Below are 19,039 nucleotides of genomic sequence, written 5' to 3' on the forward strand. Positions count from 1 at the left end.
TATGTTCATTAAGGATATGGGTCTATAGTTTTCTTTTTTGGTTGTATCTTTACCTGGCTTTGATATTAGAGCGATGGTTTCTTCATAGAAGGAATTGGAAGTTCTCCCTCCATTTTTTTTGAATAATTTAAGTAGTATTGGTTGTACATCTTCTTTAAATGTCTGGTAGAATTTTGCTGTAAATCCATCTGGTCCTGGGCTTTTTCAGTCAGGAGGTTTTGTATTACTGTTTCAATTTCCTTATATGTTATGATTCTTTTTAAACTGTTGATCTCTTCTTGGTTTAGCTTTGGTGAGTCACATGATTTTAGAGATCCATCCATTTCTTTTAGGTTTTCAAATTTAATAGAGTCAGGAAGTCTACTGAGGCCTGGACCTTTACTGTAGGGCAGAGAGTTCTAAACCTGGTGAAGTGGGGGGGGGGCACTTGTAGTCCCAATGGTTACTGTTTCAGTTTCCGTATGTGTTATGGGTCTGTTTAAGCTGTTGATCTCTTCTTGGGTTAACTTTGGTGGTTTCCATGAATTTAGAAATTCATCCATTTCTTTTAGATTTTGGAATTTAATAGAGTATAGGTTTTTAAAGTATTCCCTTATAATGGTCTGGATCTTTTGGGTGTCTGCTGTGATGTTTCCCCTTTCATGTCTGATTTTGTTGATAGGGATTTGCACTTTCTTTTGGTTAACTGGGCTAAGGGTCTGTCCATATTGTTTAGCTTTTCAGAGAGTCAGCTCTTAGACTCATTGATTCTTTGTATTGTTTTTTATGTTTCTATTTCATTAATTTCTGCTGTTTTTTTGTTTCGTTTCATCTGCTGGGTTTGGGTTTAATTTGTTCTTGCCTTTCCAGAGTCTTCAGTTGCAATCTTAAATCCTTTATTTGTGGTCTTTTGGCTTTTTTAATGTAGGCATTTAGAGCTATAAACTTCCCTCTTAGAACTGCTTTTAAAGTGTTCCAGACATTTTGTTTTGTTGTATTATCCTTTTCATTTAGTTTTAGGAATACTTTTATTTCTTTCTTAATTTCTTCTTTGACCCATTCATCATTTAGGAGTGTGTTGTTTAATCTCCATGAGTTCGTGTAGTGACTAGGGCTTCTTCCAGTGTTGATTTTGAACTTTATTGCATTGTGGTCTAATTGAATGCATGGAATTATTTCAGTTTTTTTGTATTTGTTGAGGCTTATTTTGTGCCCCGTATGTGTTCGATTTTGGAGAAAGTTCCTTGGGGCGCTGAATAGAAAGTATATTCTTTGGTGCTTGGGTGGAATATTTAGTAAATGTCTATCAATTTGATGTATGGTATTGTTTAATTCAGATGTCTCTGTTTATTCTTTGTCCAGTTGACCTGTCTAATGGAGACAGTGTGGTTTTGAAGACCCCTACTATTACTGAGTTGGGATTAATCTGTGCCTTAAAGTCCTGTGGTGGTGTTTTTATGAAATTGGGTGCACCAGGTTTTGGTGCATATATGTTCATGATTGTGACATCTTCTTAGTCAATTGCTCCTTTGATCAGAATGAAGTGACCCTCTTTATCTCTTCTGATTGGTTTTAGTTTGAAGTTTATTTGTCAGATATTAGAATTGCAACCTCTGCTTGCTTCTTAGTGCCATTTGCTTAGAATATTCTTTTCCATGCTTTCACCTTAAGGTAGTGTCTGTCTTTAAAGGTGAGATGGGTTTCTTGCAGACAACAAAAGGATGGATTTTGTTTCTTAATCCATTCAACCACTTAATCCATTCAATCAATGTCTTTTCATTGGGGAGTTCAGGTCATTAACATTTAAAGTTATTATTGAAAGCTGTATATTGGTTGCCATCATTTTATTTTCTGGTTGCATTCTTGATCTAATTTTGTGTTTCCTCAATTCTACTTTCATTTAGCTTCTTCCTCTTGCCCCTGGGGTTTAGCTGTTCCTTTTTTCCAGTCTCTGTGTTGCTTCAAGTACTCTCTGAAGGGCTGGTTTTGTGGACATGGATTCTTTCGGCCTATTCGTGATGTGGAAGACTTTTCTTTTCTCTTCCACTGTATTAGATTGTTTTCCTGGATTAAGTATTCTGGATTGGCATCTTAGAACTGGGACTACTTCGGCCCAGGCTCTTCTGTCTTTCACAGTTTGCACTGAAAAGTCAGCTGTAATTCTGATGGGTTTTTCCTTTATATGTGACTTCCTTTTCTTTTGCAGCTTTCAGTATTCTCTCTTTGATCTGTATGTTTAGTGTTTTTACTACGATATGCCATGAGGATTTTCTTTTCTGGTCCTGTCTATTTGGTGTTCTATGTGCTTCTTGTATTTTTATGGGCATGTCTTTCCTTAATTTTGGGAAATTTTCTTAAACAATCCTGTTTAAGATCTAGTCAGTGTCATTAACCTGATATGCTTCTCCTTCCTCTATGCCTATGATGTATAAATTTGGTCTTTTCATGGTGTCCCACATTTCCTGCATATTCTATTCCAGTGTTTTTAATTTTTTTCATAATTTTTGCTTGAGCAGTTCAACTTTATCATACGATCTTGATATTCTGTTTTTCATTTCATTCATCCTATTGGTGAGGCTTTCTCCTGTGTTTTCAAATTGACTTATTGAGTGTTTCGCTTCCTTCTTCATTTCAGTTGAGTTTTCTTCAGTGTTTCTATCTCTTTTATGAAATTAGTCAGAAGTTTATCCCTATCTTCTTTTAGTTCTTTGATTTGTTTGTTTGGGTGCTCTTTAAATTTGTTAAATTCTTTCATCATACTTATGATTGTTCTTTTAAATTCTGTGGCCTGGGTTATTTCTAGGGGGTTCTCCTTATAGACCTCTTCTATTGGACTGGTAGTGTTTGTTGGGAACATATTATTTTGGTTTTCTATGTTATTATTTTTCTTCTGTTGTGATTTTGAATGTGGATTTCTTTTGTTGTTTGTGATTCTAGTATGAAACTCAAGCCTTCCTTTGTTGAGTTGAAGTCTGCTTCTGTTTGTATTGTTGGTGTGTCTTGGTTCCTTTCTTATTGGGTATGTAAAGTTGACTGGTCTAGGCTTCAGGTTCTCTTTGGAGTTTATATTGGAGAGACCAGATGGCTTCAGTCCAGCTACTCAGGAGCTCCACAGAAGCCCAAGTAAGGTGTCAGTCAGGTACTCTCCGGCTTCTTCCTAAGGTATGGGCCCTTATTGGCTAGCAGTCACAGCACAATTTAGGAAATTTCTTAGGGGAGGCCCAATTTAGGCATTCTCAGGCAGTCTACAAAGATCTAAGCCCCTACTAAAGGGCAGAGAAGCCTTTGGGTGGTAGGATGGACTGCAGGTGGTCCCAGTGTAGAGGGATGTGCACAGCATGATTTGAGAAGCTCACCACCACATGGGGGCTGGATCAAGGCACTCTCAGGCAGTCTACGAAGGTCTGGGGCCCTACTGAAGGGCAGAGAAGCCTAGCCCTTCTACTGCGGGAGGGGCCCCATATGGTCCTGTGTAGGGGGATGGGCATGGCATGATTTGGGGAGGCAGTCTCAGGCAGTCTGTAAAGGTCTCAAAATTAAGTTTTACAACTGGAAAAATTAAACAAGAAAAGAGGCAGGCAAATGTACACTATTCTCTTTCCCTACGTTCTTAGAGGGAGTTTTGCTAAGCAGAAAGACAAGACAGAAAAAGAAACAAAGAGAAAACCCCAGTACAACTATAAAGAAAAATGGTCAAGAAAGAAACCTATAAAAGTATTTCCAGAATGAAAAAATAAGCTTTGGAGAGCACAGTGTCTCCACTAGTGGATTAGGATGCTTAGCAACAGCCAGCATGGAGACGCTGGCCACCTCACACTCCACTACGGAATCAACATATGAGGCACATAACTGAGTATTCTTTGCAGTTCAGGACGCGAGTGCAAACTGACTGCTCTGTTCAGTTCCAAGTTTTTCAAAGCAGATATAGCATTGGTAGGTCTCCAGCCAGGAGATGGTGAGTCAATGGCTCTCATGAGCCCTCCAAGGTAGAGAAGGTAAAGAGCAAAATCTAGACCGTCTAGACTGTATTGTAGATGCACTTTGGGGAGCAAGTTACTTGAGAAGCAGACAAAATTGAGACGTATCCACAACAAGCAAAGCAAACTAAAAACCTGTCCTTCCTTGCTTGCATCCAATGCTTTATGACACACAGTTCATATCTACATAATGTTTTGAAGGAATTGATACAGATGTACTTTTAGGATGGCTGACACCTTGGTTCCTCTAATCCAGGCTCCATTTTATTACTGAAAATGCTGTGAAATAAGTTAAAATTGTTTGCTTCTGCTTCTGAGAAAAGAGAAAGGGAGATCATTTTCCTAGGCAGAGAATCCTACGAGAGCACCTCTGAGACCTTCCTACTGGTCTGGTGTGCAGCGGCAGCCACAGCACCACCTGAAAGCTCGTTTGAAATAAAGAATCGAGTGCCACCAGGCAACTGAATCAGAATGCAAAGTTTAACAAAACTCAAGTGATCCCTGTGCAGATTAAAATTTTGAGTAATTATCCAGGAGACTAGAAAGTGAAGGTCTTTCCTAAATACTAGACTATATATTCCAGGGCTAAATAGCAGGAAAGTCTTTTCATTAGGAATTGTGGCAGGATAATACTTACAAAAGTCAAACTAAACTTTTTTTTTTAAAGCTTTATTCTTAGAAGTCTTTGTTTTAGGTTGGTACATTTTATAAGCAAATCTACCCTTTGGCTAAAATCTGTCAGTAAAAAAATACAATGTGCAACAAAAATAATATGCTTTCTGTTTCCAATGATCTCATTCAGTTCTTGAACCAGGACCAATTACTTCCTAAAAGTCCTTTGCCTCCATAAAGGACAATTTCTGTTAAATCATCTGAACATTTGTCTTACAAAATAAACCTCCTTTTTAGGTTTTATTTCCACCCTCTTCTTTTCATTGCAAATTCAACCATGATTTCTCCAACTTTTCTCCCTATTCAGTTTTACCCTTGCAGCATCCATAATCCAAACCCTATGTTTCAGGATTTGATGTGGTTCATAGGCTTCTCCCATACCCCAGGGAGAAGTTCTAAGTACCCATCTGGATATAGTTTAGATGAGGGCAGAAATAACTCACAGGCTTTGCCATGAAGCCTTCTTATGATCATCAACACATGCCAAAGCAGCTTGTGTCCTACAAACCCGTTTTAACAGCAAAACGCAAGTAAGCAATACAAAATAGTCAAGAGTAACTTCATATAGCCTAGGAAGGAAATAACCGAGTCACTTCAATTTTTCTGTTTAGTCATTAGAATTTAATATCCTTTAGCCAGTAAAGTAGATGAAACTTGGTGTGTTTCTAAGGGCCATCCTCTAGGTGTGGGCCATCTGGACTTGTTCCTAGATTTTTCAGAAATAGCAGAGGCTGAGAGAAGTAACCTTCTCTGAACAAAGTGTGCTATGCATTTTGAATTTGGCTTCCTTAACACTAACATGAGTCCTACAAGTTTATTACTGTCCCTTGAATCTATTGAGGTTTCCACTCAAGAGCTTCTTGAAATTGACATATCAATAATTTGTCAAGAACCAAGAGCCTTAAATCTTTCCCAGTGTGTCACCTAGTTCCTGGTAGCACATCAAAGGGGCAAATAATGTGGATGGGTAGAGATGGAAGAAGAGACCAGTAGGCTGAATTGAGTCCCAAGATGGAGTCACTACTGACAGCAACATGGCAATCACAACCTGGTGGGCAGCATTCTGGGAAACAAACTAAACCATCCTAGTTTCTCAGTAACCAACTGACCTTTGTTTTAATAGCGCACCCTGATCATAACAGCAATTTTCCATCTCAGCCAACCGAAAAACTGGAAAACCTCCAACTGAAATGGCTCCTACAAGGCACCTGCTACCGACTCACCCTCCTGCTACAGTCTCACCTCCCCCCATCCACAAAAGAAAAATCCTATAAAACCCAGCCTGCTGTGACGAGAAACTGCTGCTCCCTTTCTCCCGTGGAAGCAGTCCAGCAGCTCCTACATCCCAATAAATTTCTTCTGGTTTTTGCCTCAGAATGGTCTCTTATGGTCCTGTCTTTTCATGAACCTTACAGAAACTAGCACACTTGGTGAACTCTGAGGTCTAGTGAATGACCTTGGACTTCACCACCGAGACAACGGTAATGGTTTGTGCTCATCCTTGTGAATAAAACATCCGGCAGAAGAGCATGTGCCTCTATGAGCTTCCGGTGTTGATAGGAAATTGTTGAATAGAAGGAGAAACACACATCACCATCATGGAGAGATGATTAGGCATAGATTTGTTACAATAAGAAACGTCATGATTTTAGAGAAGACAAAGACAGCCCCGAACCCTCTTCCCATGTGGCTGTTGAACTTGCATTGCCTCTCGGGTACACAGACAGTGTCTTTGTGGCACAATGCCACTTGTACTCTGACGAGACATATTCTGACTGACGAATTAAAGAAGGCAACTTGAAATGTTTGAACTTCCTCCATCAATAGGACTGTTGTCTCATTTTTTAATTAGTTCTTGATGTGCATATGGGCACAGCTAGGAGGAAGATCTAGCTTTTTGAACACACAGGCCCATATCCTCAAAACATTTCTCTTCTCTCAACATTGAGGCATTTATATTCTTTTTAAAACAGAACTAACAGCCAGGCGTTATGATGCTACAGTCACGGGAAGGAGAGGCGGGAAGATCACAAGTTTGAGGCCACTATGGACTACACACTGAGAACTAAAAAACAATAGCAACAATAACAAAGAATTAACAATCCCAACCTTACACCAATAATACTAATACAGCGTGGCACATGATGTTTAACTCAAAACTGTAATTTAAATGCCAACACATCTTCACTGCCCATTTCTTAAGTACCCATTATCAGCGTGGCATGTCAGCAGAACCTCTCTACTGATTGATTAACACATCCTATTTCACATACCATGTGACTTTTACATCTACTTCTGGGAAATATTATTGTTGATTAGCTTAACCTAACACTACCTGGAATGTGATGACATTCATTCCATACCCATAGCCCATGTTCAAAACGTTCCAGTTCAATGAAAAGCATGAAAGGGATTTTGCAAATCAACAGCTAAGACAAAACAAACAAATCACCTCCCAAGACCCTGTTTCTGATAGGAAAGGAAGGGTGGATTGGAACAGGGATGCAGCATGTGGATAAAGAAGGCTTAGTGGAGACAGGCAGTCCCAGCTGAGAGGAGCCACGCTGCTGATTCTTGAGACCTGAATGTGCCTAATTCTAGGAAAAGATAGAATCACTTTTCTCTGAACATAAATGTTCCACAAATTTATTCACCAAAAGATCAAGAATACATTCTGGTAAGGGTAAGGCAGAACCCTAAACTCATTCTTGGGAGACTTCTTATTATCTATAATTCAAACTATGACTAAAACAGAGGAAATTTAGGAAAAGATTTCTCTAGCAGTTGCTTGAACACACATGCTGCTAGTCTCCCAACCCTCTTAGTAACAGCACTTCCTTCCTGCAGATTCATGAAACAAAACACAGAGAAAAGAACTTACATAAAGGACAGCTGCAGCTGGTTGCCAGGGGAACTGACAATGTCCCAGACACATTCCACATAAGCCGGGTAATAGTCTGGGTAGCCAGGGCTGTTGAAGGTACCGTCAACCATGTGGAAGGTTCCACCACAAGCTGGAAGGAAAGAGAAACAAGGGAGTTTCAGAGCAAAGACTCGAGGCGAGAACCATGAGACAAAGGAAGGTTAGTGCCATCGCAGCTGTGAGGCATGCGATGTTTCCATCTCACATTAACAACAATCCATATCACATATTATAAAGGAAGAAAGAGTCTGAAAACAGAAAATTAAGAGCTCCACAGTGTGGTGGGCCAGAGGGGCCTTTCCTCCATGTGAACTGGAACTTGGGTAACGAAGGACTTGTTTGTAACCCTCCAGTCACTTGATCTGGAGTGCTGAAGGATGATCTTCAACACTGGCTGAGAAGAGACCGCGCTTTTTCTTGGCCTGAACAGAAATTTCCAGCTCCTCCCTCAGAAGGAAACACACAGAGCAGCCTTTTACACTTTGGTTGCAACAAGGGAGCTGGCAATTCAAATAGCCCCCTTTTGGCCAAGCACCCCAGTGTTAGATGGCACCTCTTTCCTCTCCTGTCCATGTGATTCATTATGAGCAGCCCCTGTCCGGGCACCAGCAGCAAGCCAGGAAGGGGATAACAGGCATGAGGCTGTCCATCTGTAAGTGCTTCCATCTAACTCTGGTAGTAATGAACCACCTCAGCAAACGTGCTGCAGCCCACTGGAGAGCAAGTCCCTAAGACGATGAGGTTTAGCTCAAAGATAGCCAGATATCCAGTTAGTTCTCCTCACGTCCAGAGCCCAGTGTGGTTAGACTTTACATAGCATCTAATTGTAAAATAGGCACAAGGACAAATTTGAAGGTAAAAGGGTTCCAAATACCAAACCAAAGATATCCACCAAGATATCCACCATGCGCTCGCTATCTAGCACAGTCATCATTAGCCTCTTACCCGAAGTTGTTGCAGAATATATGGCATGAAAACCATTAAAATTGGCTCCATAATCAGTGATGAACTTCAGTGTCAAGGCATTGCCTGAGGATGTGATGGGGTGGGGTAGGGAGGAGCCACAGTATCGGCCTAAAGAGTAAAGACAGCATTAAGTCTTGAGCAGTGGCATGGCACCTGCCACACACATCTTTACTGGGACTACAAGAGACCTAAGTACACATAAGGAATCCCCACTAGGAGAACCTCAAATCAGATGACTCTGAGAAAATACCTGAGCATGAAAAGTAAACTCCAGATGCAATTACAGCCAGAATAACTCACAAACATGATAAAGAGCAATGGGGGCCAGGAGGTGAATTGGGGTGAGTAGGCTCCAAATCTGACTCACGTTACAATTTCCAACCCAGTAAGGACTGAGCAGTTAGCGCTGGAGAACTTAGTCTCAGTGTTTTGTAGCACAGCAGAGTGGACGATGGAATCAAGTTACATAGACTCAGAGCCTGGCTTGCCATTTACTAGCTACATAGCCTGAGGAAAGTTACTTAGGCTCTCTGTGACTCACTTTCCCCACCGTGAAGAAGAGACATTGAAAATAATTTAACCTGTGCTATAAGGGCGTAATGACTAAGTTACTGTTTATAAAGTACTTAGAATAGTACTCCACACAAGGCAGTATGAAAGAAGTGTTTGTTAAATAGCATGCCCTTGTCCTTGGTCCAAAAAGACAGCACAAGAGGTGCCTGCAACACAGCGTGGTTTTCTGGCAATTCTCTCAGGCTCAGTTCTGGGCACAAGAATGAAGCAGTAAGCAAAACAGTCTTCTCTGGCGGCATGGCTTCCAGGACCAGGTGAGATGCTTGCCTGACACAAAGCTCATGGGGGAAGCTTAAAGCATCTGAGACTATTTTGCTTGAAAACATTTTAGAAGCTAGATAGTACATACTTCAATGTCATTGGGATGTTTAATTATATCAGTTAATTAATTTAAAAATGTTTCCTCTACTGAAGACAAAGTACATGTTCGATCTAATTAGAAGAACTATTTTTAAGACGGACCAAAAATTTTGAAAAGAATTCTCTCTAAGGCTAGAATGGACTTCATCTCACTGACCACTTCAGACTATAGTAATTCAGAAGAATTTTTTTTAAATACACAAAATATCTATATCTTGGAATATAAACAAGCTGAGTTTCTTGAACCCTGCATTATCGGTTTCCTTCCCTCTGAATAATCTTAACGCGGCTTATGAGGCTCTTCATGTTTACTAGAAACACCCTAACCTTGAATATCAATGAATTAATATATAGATATATAAATAACACAGGCCAAGACCACAGATATAAATGAGGGAGTCCCTAGTACCTCGAACAGGTGCATCATAGTCGTTACCATCCAAAATTTCTAAAAAGTCACGTGTGCAGTCCATGCTGTTTTCAAGTACAAACTGGGTGAAGGAGAGAGTGATGTGATTGACTGCAAGAAAACAGAGGGGGATTAGTTAATAAAGGGCTGGCAAGCAGACAGAGAAATTTTGTCTCCAATACATTCAGATGAGTGGTTTCCAGCAGGGAAGTAAGGAATTTGGCAGCTTTGCACAGGGGTGGGGGTGGGCAGTTAGAGAGAGGGGCTCAACTTCATGCTAAAGGGCCTCCTTTGAAGAGCACCAGAACTGAAGCTTTTGAAAATGCCTGTGGAATCTGAAACATCAGTCACGGTAAATAACAGGACTCCTGAGTAGGTTCATCCCAGGGACTCTGGGAAGTGTTGGAAGATTCAATCTTTACCAGGTTTTTTATACTGGGCCCTGATTCTGCTTCTTAACAGACACTTCACAAGACATTCTTCTTCCACTAGACACACATCCTAGCACATCAGGTTTATTCTGGAGCCAGAACTGCTGCCCTAGAGGTTCCGAGTCATCTATCAAGACAGCTTTGAATTACTTGCAGAACAGCAAGTGCCCGGGTACATTTTCCCTTTGCTGTTCTTCCAGAGTCCCTAATCTTCAGAATGGGATCTTTTCCTGTTGCTGTCCTTGAAGCCCTGAGAGCTTCCATCTGATTGCTTTTACAGCTCATTAGAAAATAATCCGTAGGCACAAAACTGCTGGGCTCAAGGCAGGGGGCTTCTTTATCCCTGCTTAGTTAAGGGCTCCACCCTCTCCCTCTGCAAGGGCTGAGGATTACATAATCAACCCAGACAGCTCATGCATGGCCATAAAATACTATCAGTTTGGGAAAGTTTTAGCTAATATTAAGCCAAACACCTTTGTAAATTATTTTGTACGGGGGCCTGCTTAGCTTGAGTGACTAATCTGTTTTCACACAGGCCATTAAAGAGCTGAGGAGAGAACTTAATGACTTTCCTACATTGTATCTGAAATCATAAATTCTTCCAGTAAGCCTTAGAGGACGGCAGGATTCACATGAAACAGAATTCATAATAGGGCCAGATTACCCTCTTTGGAGCCATTTTGCAATGTCTGTAAGGGTCATCTCATTCTCGCTGCCTATAAAATGTGGAAAAACTATTACCATATCAGAAAATAGAATTCTAGGATTCCAAAGAAGAAAATAAAGTAAGCACTTATTGAATGTTTCTCCCAGCTATGCTGGGATTTTTTTTTCTTTTTTTTAAAAATATACACATGGCAGGAGAGACTAAGATTTCTAGTTAGTTTCCTATTTGACTGAAGACCAGTAGCTTGTCCTCCAACTGAAAAGTAATTCTGCAGCGTATACTCCTGACATTTACTTATTCATTCATCAACCATCTTGAGTATCTACCATACTCAAGGAACACACACAAAGAGCTGTTTATAGATTGGTTACTTCTGCTTAGGCCCAATCTCACATGCCCGCCCACACAACAAAGTAACAGAAGAATATTATTTAACAGTGCTGGGGATCCAACCCAGGATTTTGTGCAGGTTAGGCAAGTGATCTAGGAACCACATCCCCTTGTTTGTTTGTTTTGGTTCGCTTATATATTCAGGGAGCAGGGTCTCCTCTCTCCCAGGCTGGCCTCCAACTGGACTTGAGCAGAGGATGATCATGAGCTCCTGCTTCTCCTACCTCAACCTGTGTTGGAACTAGAGGCACAGGCCACCACTCTTGGTTTATGTGGTGTTGGGTTCAAGCCTGGGACTTTGCACTCTGCCCACTAAGCTATATGCTCAGCTCCTTAGCCCTTAGTGTTTTTCTAAAGACAAGGTCTCCTTATGTTACTAGGATTGTCCTTGAACTTACTGTTGAGCCCAGGTAACTCTCCAAGTCACAGTCTTCCTCTCCTAACCTTCAGAGTGCTAGTTTTGTTATATCCGACCTTTAAAATTCTTTTAAATTAATATGAACCAGTTAAAAATGTGCTTCCCATCGGATGAGAAGATGCGTGTTTTTGTGCACACAAGGAACTGGGACTCTTTGTTATATCCAACCTTTAAAATTCTTTTAAATTAATATGAACCAGTTAAAAATGTGCCTCCCATCGGATGAGAAGATGCGTGTTTTTGTGCACACAAGGAACTGGGACTTCTGAAAGGACAGCACAGGCATCTGCTGTTGCCACAAAGATAAGTGTACTACTTAGCCAGTGCCTTCCCTCAGGCTTGCCCTGGAGCCTCCTGCTTTTTATGTTGTCTACTTACATGGAGGTTGAGCTTGAATTATCCAGCTGCAGTTCTGGTAGGACGGATATGCCTTCGGGAACAGTGGAGAGGAAATACTACCCGAAGAGTCAGTGAGGATGTAGCCTCCACACACTGGGGAGCACGAACACACAAGGGTCACTTGTTTTTGATTTTTACCAACTATACAAAACAATCATTAGATGGATGAAGATGCAAATAATTTCTCCTTATTTCCACAATGCAGCTAAGGAGCTGCACATAAACCATCAGAAAATGGGAAAACACATTACATTTATAATAATATTTTTCAATTACAGGAAGTAGGGAAGTGGCATAGAACAGCAGATTAAATGGCTATGAATTATCTGCATCATTCAAACAATACCATGGTCTTGATTCATTTACTCTGTTCACTCATGAATTATGAGGATACTTTGTTTATAAATGGCCTCTTGTTTTCTAGAAAATAGTGTATAACGATGACTGCACTTGGCTTTGTGTGAGCTGAGGAGCAGGAGAATGTATTGCTGCTGTTGAGTCCATAGTCTCTGAAGGAGGAGGACTGAGCCAATGCTTGGAGGGATAAGAGTGTTACTGAAGGGGGGTGGGCAACCTGAGCAAAGACACAGGGTACCAGCAAGAGGTAAAGGCTGGGTCTAGGACTGTATTAACAGGAGGGGCTTGGCCTTCATCTTCCAAGCTACATTGAGAAAGGACAGACATGGGACCCTTCAGTGGCATGATTAGTGTAGGGCTCAAACTATAAGGGAATATTAAGATGTTTAAAAAAGTATTAACTGTTTTTTCTTTGAAAGTACTGGCAGTGATGTATCATATATATCACAAGACAAGTTTTATGTATATATCTGACTGGAGTGACTTAAGAACAAAAACAATGGAAAACAACAGGATTCAGCAATAAGAAAATCCACTCCCTGGGGTCAGATTCTGACCCCACATTACAAACACTTGTAACTTTACAGTCGTGTACCTCCTCTGATAGGTGCTAGATAAATGAATTTGGCTAAAATTTATACATCTCTGGTATTAGATAATTAAGCATTATTCTAAAATCATTGAGAATACATTGCTTAAGAGGTATACAGATCCTAAGATGTCACCATCATGTAAGGTAAATGAAGGTCCAAGTATAAACAGTTAGAATACCGGTAAGTCATAATTCCCTCTTAATTAAATAAACGGGTTGCATGTTAAGTTGGGAGCTGTGATCAGTGTCTGAGGTCCGGTGTCATTCCAGCACCAAGAAGGGCTCAAGAGCCCCGCAGAGAACTTGCCTTGCCTGAATTCAGCTCGGAAGCCCCTGCTCTGTCTGGAGGAGCCAGCCTGGAATTTCACAAAGAGGCTATTTCCTGACGAGGTGATGGAGTTAGGAGGTCGCTGCCTTCCACACACATCTGCGACGCGGGTGGTTGTGTAGCTTGACCCATCGTATATCTACAGAGAAAGAAGACAGAAAAGTCTCAGGACTGCAGGTTTGATCTAGAAGGCCACGTTCTGAGGATGACTGTGCATCATCGAGGCGGCAGAACGCTGCGTGCTTGCTGGCTCTAGTCCAACTGGCTCTGGTTCTTGTCTTGCCACAGAGCCCACGGGCATATCTGAGTATTTGGTCACTTCTATAGACACAACAAATTTTCAGTGTTAGTCTTTTCTGCTAAAGCCAGTATTTCATCCATAAGTACTGACCTCACACAGCCGTTCTTTCCCCCATCACCTTCAGTACACACCCACAACATATACTGAAAATGTTTGGTGCAAGAATGAATCTAAGACTAAACAGCTGAGAAACAATGAGTAACAATGTTTTTTGTTAGAAACTTTTTACCAGAACTTTCTGCTCCTCAGAGGATCATGAATGAAAAGGAAGAAAAATGGCAGGATTCTTCCAGTAATGTGGGTGGTGTGAGCCTGGGGCGGGAAATGATGTCATTAGCGAAGCGTGCACTGGCTCCAGTGCCTGCCCAGGACTACGCAGGGTCTCTTCTGACCCTGTTGTGGCGGTGGGGACGAAGTCTATATCATATACGTCCCAGGATTTCTGTAACACTTTGTAAAACCGAAGCTTAGTCAGCTGGGCGGGACTCTGTGTCTAGCATGAATTTTTCAAAACTTGTATTTGCAAACCAAGGATGAACGAATCTCTGGCAATACTTGTTACCCCTAAGCACTGCCTCTTTCAGAAATTGGATTCGGCATCTCTCATTTGATCCTTCCAACACTTTTTTTCTATTTTTAAGAAGACAACAACAAATTCATATAGATCCTAAATAATGTATAAGTTCCCCAATTCCTTATGGAACAAGTCACACTGAGCCAGACATCAGACTTCAGGGTCCAGAATGAGCAGGGTAAATGCCCTGTGAGAGTGAGAGTGAGTGCATGACATTAAATTGTGGTGATTTAATTCAAAGCCAATTGCCATCTATGTTTTTTTTCAGGAGGGGCTTTTTGAGACAGGGTCTCCCTGTAGCCCCAGCTGTCCTGGAACTCACTATGTAGACAAGGCTGGCCTTGAACTCAATGAGATCCGCCTGCCTCTGCCATCTATGTTTTCAAAGAAAATCTTGAGGCAAAAATAGAATATTCGGGGATCTAAAATAAGGAAGGCATTCACAAGTGACTAAAAATCTAGTGAAGGTGGGCATGGTGGCATACACCTTTAATCCCAGCGCTTGGGAGGCAGAGGCAGGTGGATCTCTGTGAAATCAAGGCCAGTCTGGTCTACATAGTGAGTTCCAGAACAACTGCAGCTACAAGCCAAAAAAATAATTAAAAAATAAAAAATTATAATCAGTTCTATCACATAAGCATGATTGGGAGTTGTTCTGAGTCTGATATCTATAAGCGCCGCGAATCAAGTGGCAACAGGGTTTTAATTCTCTGCGGAGGGGACTTGGCTTCTTGAGCAACCAATAAATAAGTGCGGCTCTCAGCTAGCTCTTTCCTTCTTTTCCCTTAGTCACTGTTCATATTTTAATCCTGAATATCCAATAAACAAAGCTTAAAAACTGATTTTTATTCAATATCAACTGAAAATTAAGTTATATTCTCCTAAGTAATTCAGAACACAGTTTCTAGTTGTGATCAGTTTAACTAGTCATTTTTTTCTCTGCAAAGAATAATTGTCAAGTTGCCACCTAAAGCTAGCCATCAGGCACTTTGTCTGATGGTTCATTTCTCCCTGAGTTCAGAGTTAAGGGACCCTTTTGTCTAGGCCTTGTTTGTGCTGTGTAACAGCCGTGCTAATGAGGGGAAAGAGGAAATGCGGTAAAAAAGGTAAATTAGAAAGTCAAGACTAGAAACTTCAGAAAGTTGTTTGAAATAGCAAGGAGAATAGGCCCCAGAGAACTTGGGGGTTCTCTTAAAGGAACCCATATAGGTTTGCAAGTTTCCGAATCCTTTCCACTGAGGTCCCTGAAACATGGGACCTGTGTTGAAACTCATCAGACTGGGGCACTACTACACAGGCACAAGTGTCCTTGAATTGAAGTTATATACCAATGGCAAGCCGAAAGCAGGCGTTGTAATGTTATAAGCACCACCACAAATACCCCAACTTAGTCTATAACAATATGTGACTTTTAAAAACAAACTACTACATTTCCCAACATAAGCTAGTAACTTATCCAAGATCATAGGTAGTGAGCACCAGTCTTGACTCACCAAATCCTATACCATGTCAGTTCTTTTTTTTTAATGCTTGTCAGGGGCTGGAGAGATGGCTCAGCGGTTAAGAGCACTGACTGCTCTTACAGAGGACCCAGGTTCGATTCCCATCACCCACACGGAGTGGAGGCTACAAACCGTCCTTAACTCCAGTTCCAGGGGAATCCGACGCCCTCCTCTGATCTCCACGGCATTGCACAACACGGGTACACTCACATACATACAAGCAATACACGCACACACATAAAATAAAATAATAATAAAATGCTTGTCAGAGTTGACTTATTGTCATGTGTTTGTAATCACAGAATTCGGAAGGCAGAGGCAGGAGGTCATAAATTCAAGCCTACTCTAGGCTACATGACAAAACAATAAATAAATAAATATAATTTATGTACATTTAATTATCATTTTGTGAAAGTTCTAAACCTCAGACTCTCAATGAAGCAGTACTTTTAAAACTGCATTTGAAATATAAATTCTCTTATTTGATAGTGCTTTTAACATTGCAATATTAAGTCAGTTCTCACATTCAAAGTTTTAATTTGCAATGTTACAAGGAAATACCGTGAGGAAAAAAAATACAAGAAACCTTGTCCTACTTATTTAAAATTCTACAGTCGGGGCTGGTGAGATGGCTCAGCAGTTAAGAACACTAACTGCTCTTACAAAGGTTAGATTCCCCGCACCCACATTGTGGCTAACAACTGCCCATAACTCCAGTTCCAAGAGATCCAATGCCTTCTCTGACCTCCACAGGCATTGCATGACACGGGTGCACTCACACACATATAGGCAATACACTCATACACATAATAAAAGAAAAATAAAAAATATTTTTTTAATATTTAAAAAATTCTACAGTCCCTTACTTCTACTTAGCTCCCAGTGCAGAGCTAGCAAACTGTATTACCACTGGGGACATGTCCAATATATTCATATAACCTGTATAATTCTTAAATCTACTGTCAAGACTAGGTCTGGAAACTTACTTTGTTCGATCTGTTACTTAGGTTGTAAATACCAGAGCAGTATACATACAAGACAGAACTTTCAACTTACTCATTTCATGACACTAATGTAATAGATTTTGAAACTGAATCCACAAAAGAAAAAGTAGCCACCATCTTTGGGGGTTCCAACCAGGGCAGGTCTGGCTAAGTGGTAATCATTTCTACAGGGCAGTTGGTCCCTTTCAAAAGCATTCAGAGTTTTGTAAAATTGTCAAGATTCTAGCATATACATTTAATAAGCTGAAATGTAACTTTATTTTACAAAAATAGGAAACTGAGAGAAAAGATATAGAACCTGGCACATAACAGACAATACGTGTTGGATTTATAATGACTTACATGACAGCTTATGGCTTCTAGGAACACAGTGCTGGGCTGAGAAAAACTCCGAGTTAAAAACATTTGCCCTTTCCCTTGTCGGTGGATTACAGCAGAGCATAGTCAGTGCAGTGGTAAGAAGCCATTCATAGGGAAAGAGGTCACCCTGGCTGCTATCAGACCAGCTTTTCTGTGGAAGTCCAGGAGGGAATGCAACCGCCCGGGTACAATCCCAGGGCACAGCCATCCCCAGGCACTCGGTCCCTCCCCAGAGGCTTCAGTGGCACTATGCGGGAAGATGAAGGCAGCAGGTCGGCCAAGGGCTTTGAGATCATCCCAAGACCCACAGCATCCTGAACACATGGCATGTCACCATGATATCAGATCTCTTCATGCCCTGAGCTCTAGCCGTAAGCTACAACTAAGCCAAAGGCTTATGAATGTCTATATTTGATGTTTTAATATCTTGAGAGGATGGGGTAAATGCCAGCTATCACCAAGGTCCCCCTTATCATACATCAATTGGCGTGGGAAGAAAACCATTCAAGTGAGAGATTAAGCACCTCTCCTGATGACATTTACAGTTCTGGGGTGTTTTGTGTTCAGAGTCCTCCAGAATGGTAATTTGAGAAAATAAAGGAGTCATGAACGAGAATCCTTTGCTTTCCCACACAGAAACTGGCAACATAAATATTAGTTTTACATATTGTTGAAAAGTTGGTAGCTTCATTTATTTTGGAGGGGAAGATAATCTCAGCAAATCGCCTTTATAAGCTTTGGGCAGGAGCAGAATGAGGGACGTGCTGCTTCATGATTTGGGGCACAAGTTTCTCCCTTTTTGTGGCTCCTCATCACCGCTCAGCCTTCTACTCTGTAAAATGGAATTGAGACTAGTCTATATCACAGAGAGTAAAAAGATAAATTGGGAGAGCTCCTGGCACATATAAGTTCGTAATAGATAGATCTTAGCCTCTGCTTTTAAAGTGAGAGGGGAGCAGGAAAGACAGTGCTTGCCGTTCTAGCAGGGGACCCAGGTTTGTTTCCCAGCACCCTTATGGGGTGTGCTTATAACTCCAATTCTGGGGGAACTGACAACCTCTTCTGGCCTCTGCAATTTCAGGTATACATGTGGTGCACATACATACATGCAGGCATACATGCTGATATATATATAAAATTGAAGTAAATAAATCTTTCAAGTGAGATTGGGGAGCTAAATTGCTGGGGGAAATGAGGCAGGGAAAAAGAATTCCAGGAGACCGTTCAGCAACATGGAAGGGAGAGGACCCCACGTGGAAGATACAATTGATGAAAGTTATCCAGCAAGAGATGGGGCTGGAGGAGAAGGAGGTAGATAACTTCTGACATGGTTCCCAGTGACTCACAACTCCTGTGCCCTGTGTAATCTCCCAGTGAGTATGAGACAGAGCTATTGACTTGCTATAAATGTACAGAATATTGTGAAAGTGATAATTGTAAATCACTTCTATTGTTAAACTATAAAAGATGGTAACGTCCATCTTGCTAGCACCTCTTTGCTTGCCCTCTTTGTTGCTCTGATGAAGCAAGCTTCACATTGTGATGCTATGGGATAGGCCTCCATGGCAGAGTCAAAGGAGGCCATTGGTCAATAGTGTCTATAAGGAACTGAATCTCTCCAACACCACATGATTGGGCTCTGAAAGATCTGGGTAAGCCACTTGTAGATTTTTGACCCATGGAAACTCTAATGACAGCTTTTGTAAGCCATTGTGTATGGGGGTAATTTGTTACACAGAGATAAAGAGCTGAAATAAAAAGGTATAAAATGAGAATTGAAGAACGGATAAACAAAGGCTTCCTGAGAACAAGGCATCTAGTACGGCACCTAACTGCTGTGCTACTCCTTATACTTAC

At 41.1% G+C, this 19,039-nt stretch overlaps 1 protein-coding gene across 1 annotated transcript in view; it reads right to left on the bottom strand.

Moving 5' to 3' along the window:
• Positions 1 to 19,039, bottom strand: part of Cubn (cubilin) — a 291,759-nt gene that overhangs the window by 126,373 nt on the left and 146,347 nt on the right. Inside the window, exons 39-43 of the mRNA XM_008833899.3 lie at positions 13,421 to 13,580; positions 12,144 to 12,257; positions 9,860 to 9,970; positions 8,497 to 8,625; positions 7,510 to 7,642 (exon numbers count right to left, since the gene is read on the bottom strand). Of these exons, the coding sequence (XP_008832121.1) occupies positions 7,510 to 7,642; positions 8,497 to 8,625; positions 9,860 to 9,970; positions 12,144 to 12,257; positions 13,421 to 13,580 (647 nt within the window). The remainder of the gene's footprint in view (positions 1 to 7,509; positions 7,643 to 8,496; positions 8,626 to 9,859; positions 9,971 to 12,143; positions 12,258 to 13,420; positions 13,581 to 19,039) is intronic.

The sequence above is a fragment of the Nannospalax galili genome, unplaced genomic scaffold (assembly GCF_000622305.1).
Source record: "Nannospalax galili isolate Female #2095 unplaced genomic scaffold, S.galili_v1.0 scaffold976, whole genome shotgun sequence".
In the NCBI taxonomy this organism is placed as follows: Eukaryota; Metazoa; Chordata; class Mammalia; order Rodentia; family Spalacidae; genus Nannospalax; species Nannospalax galili.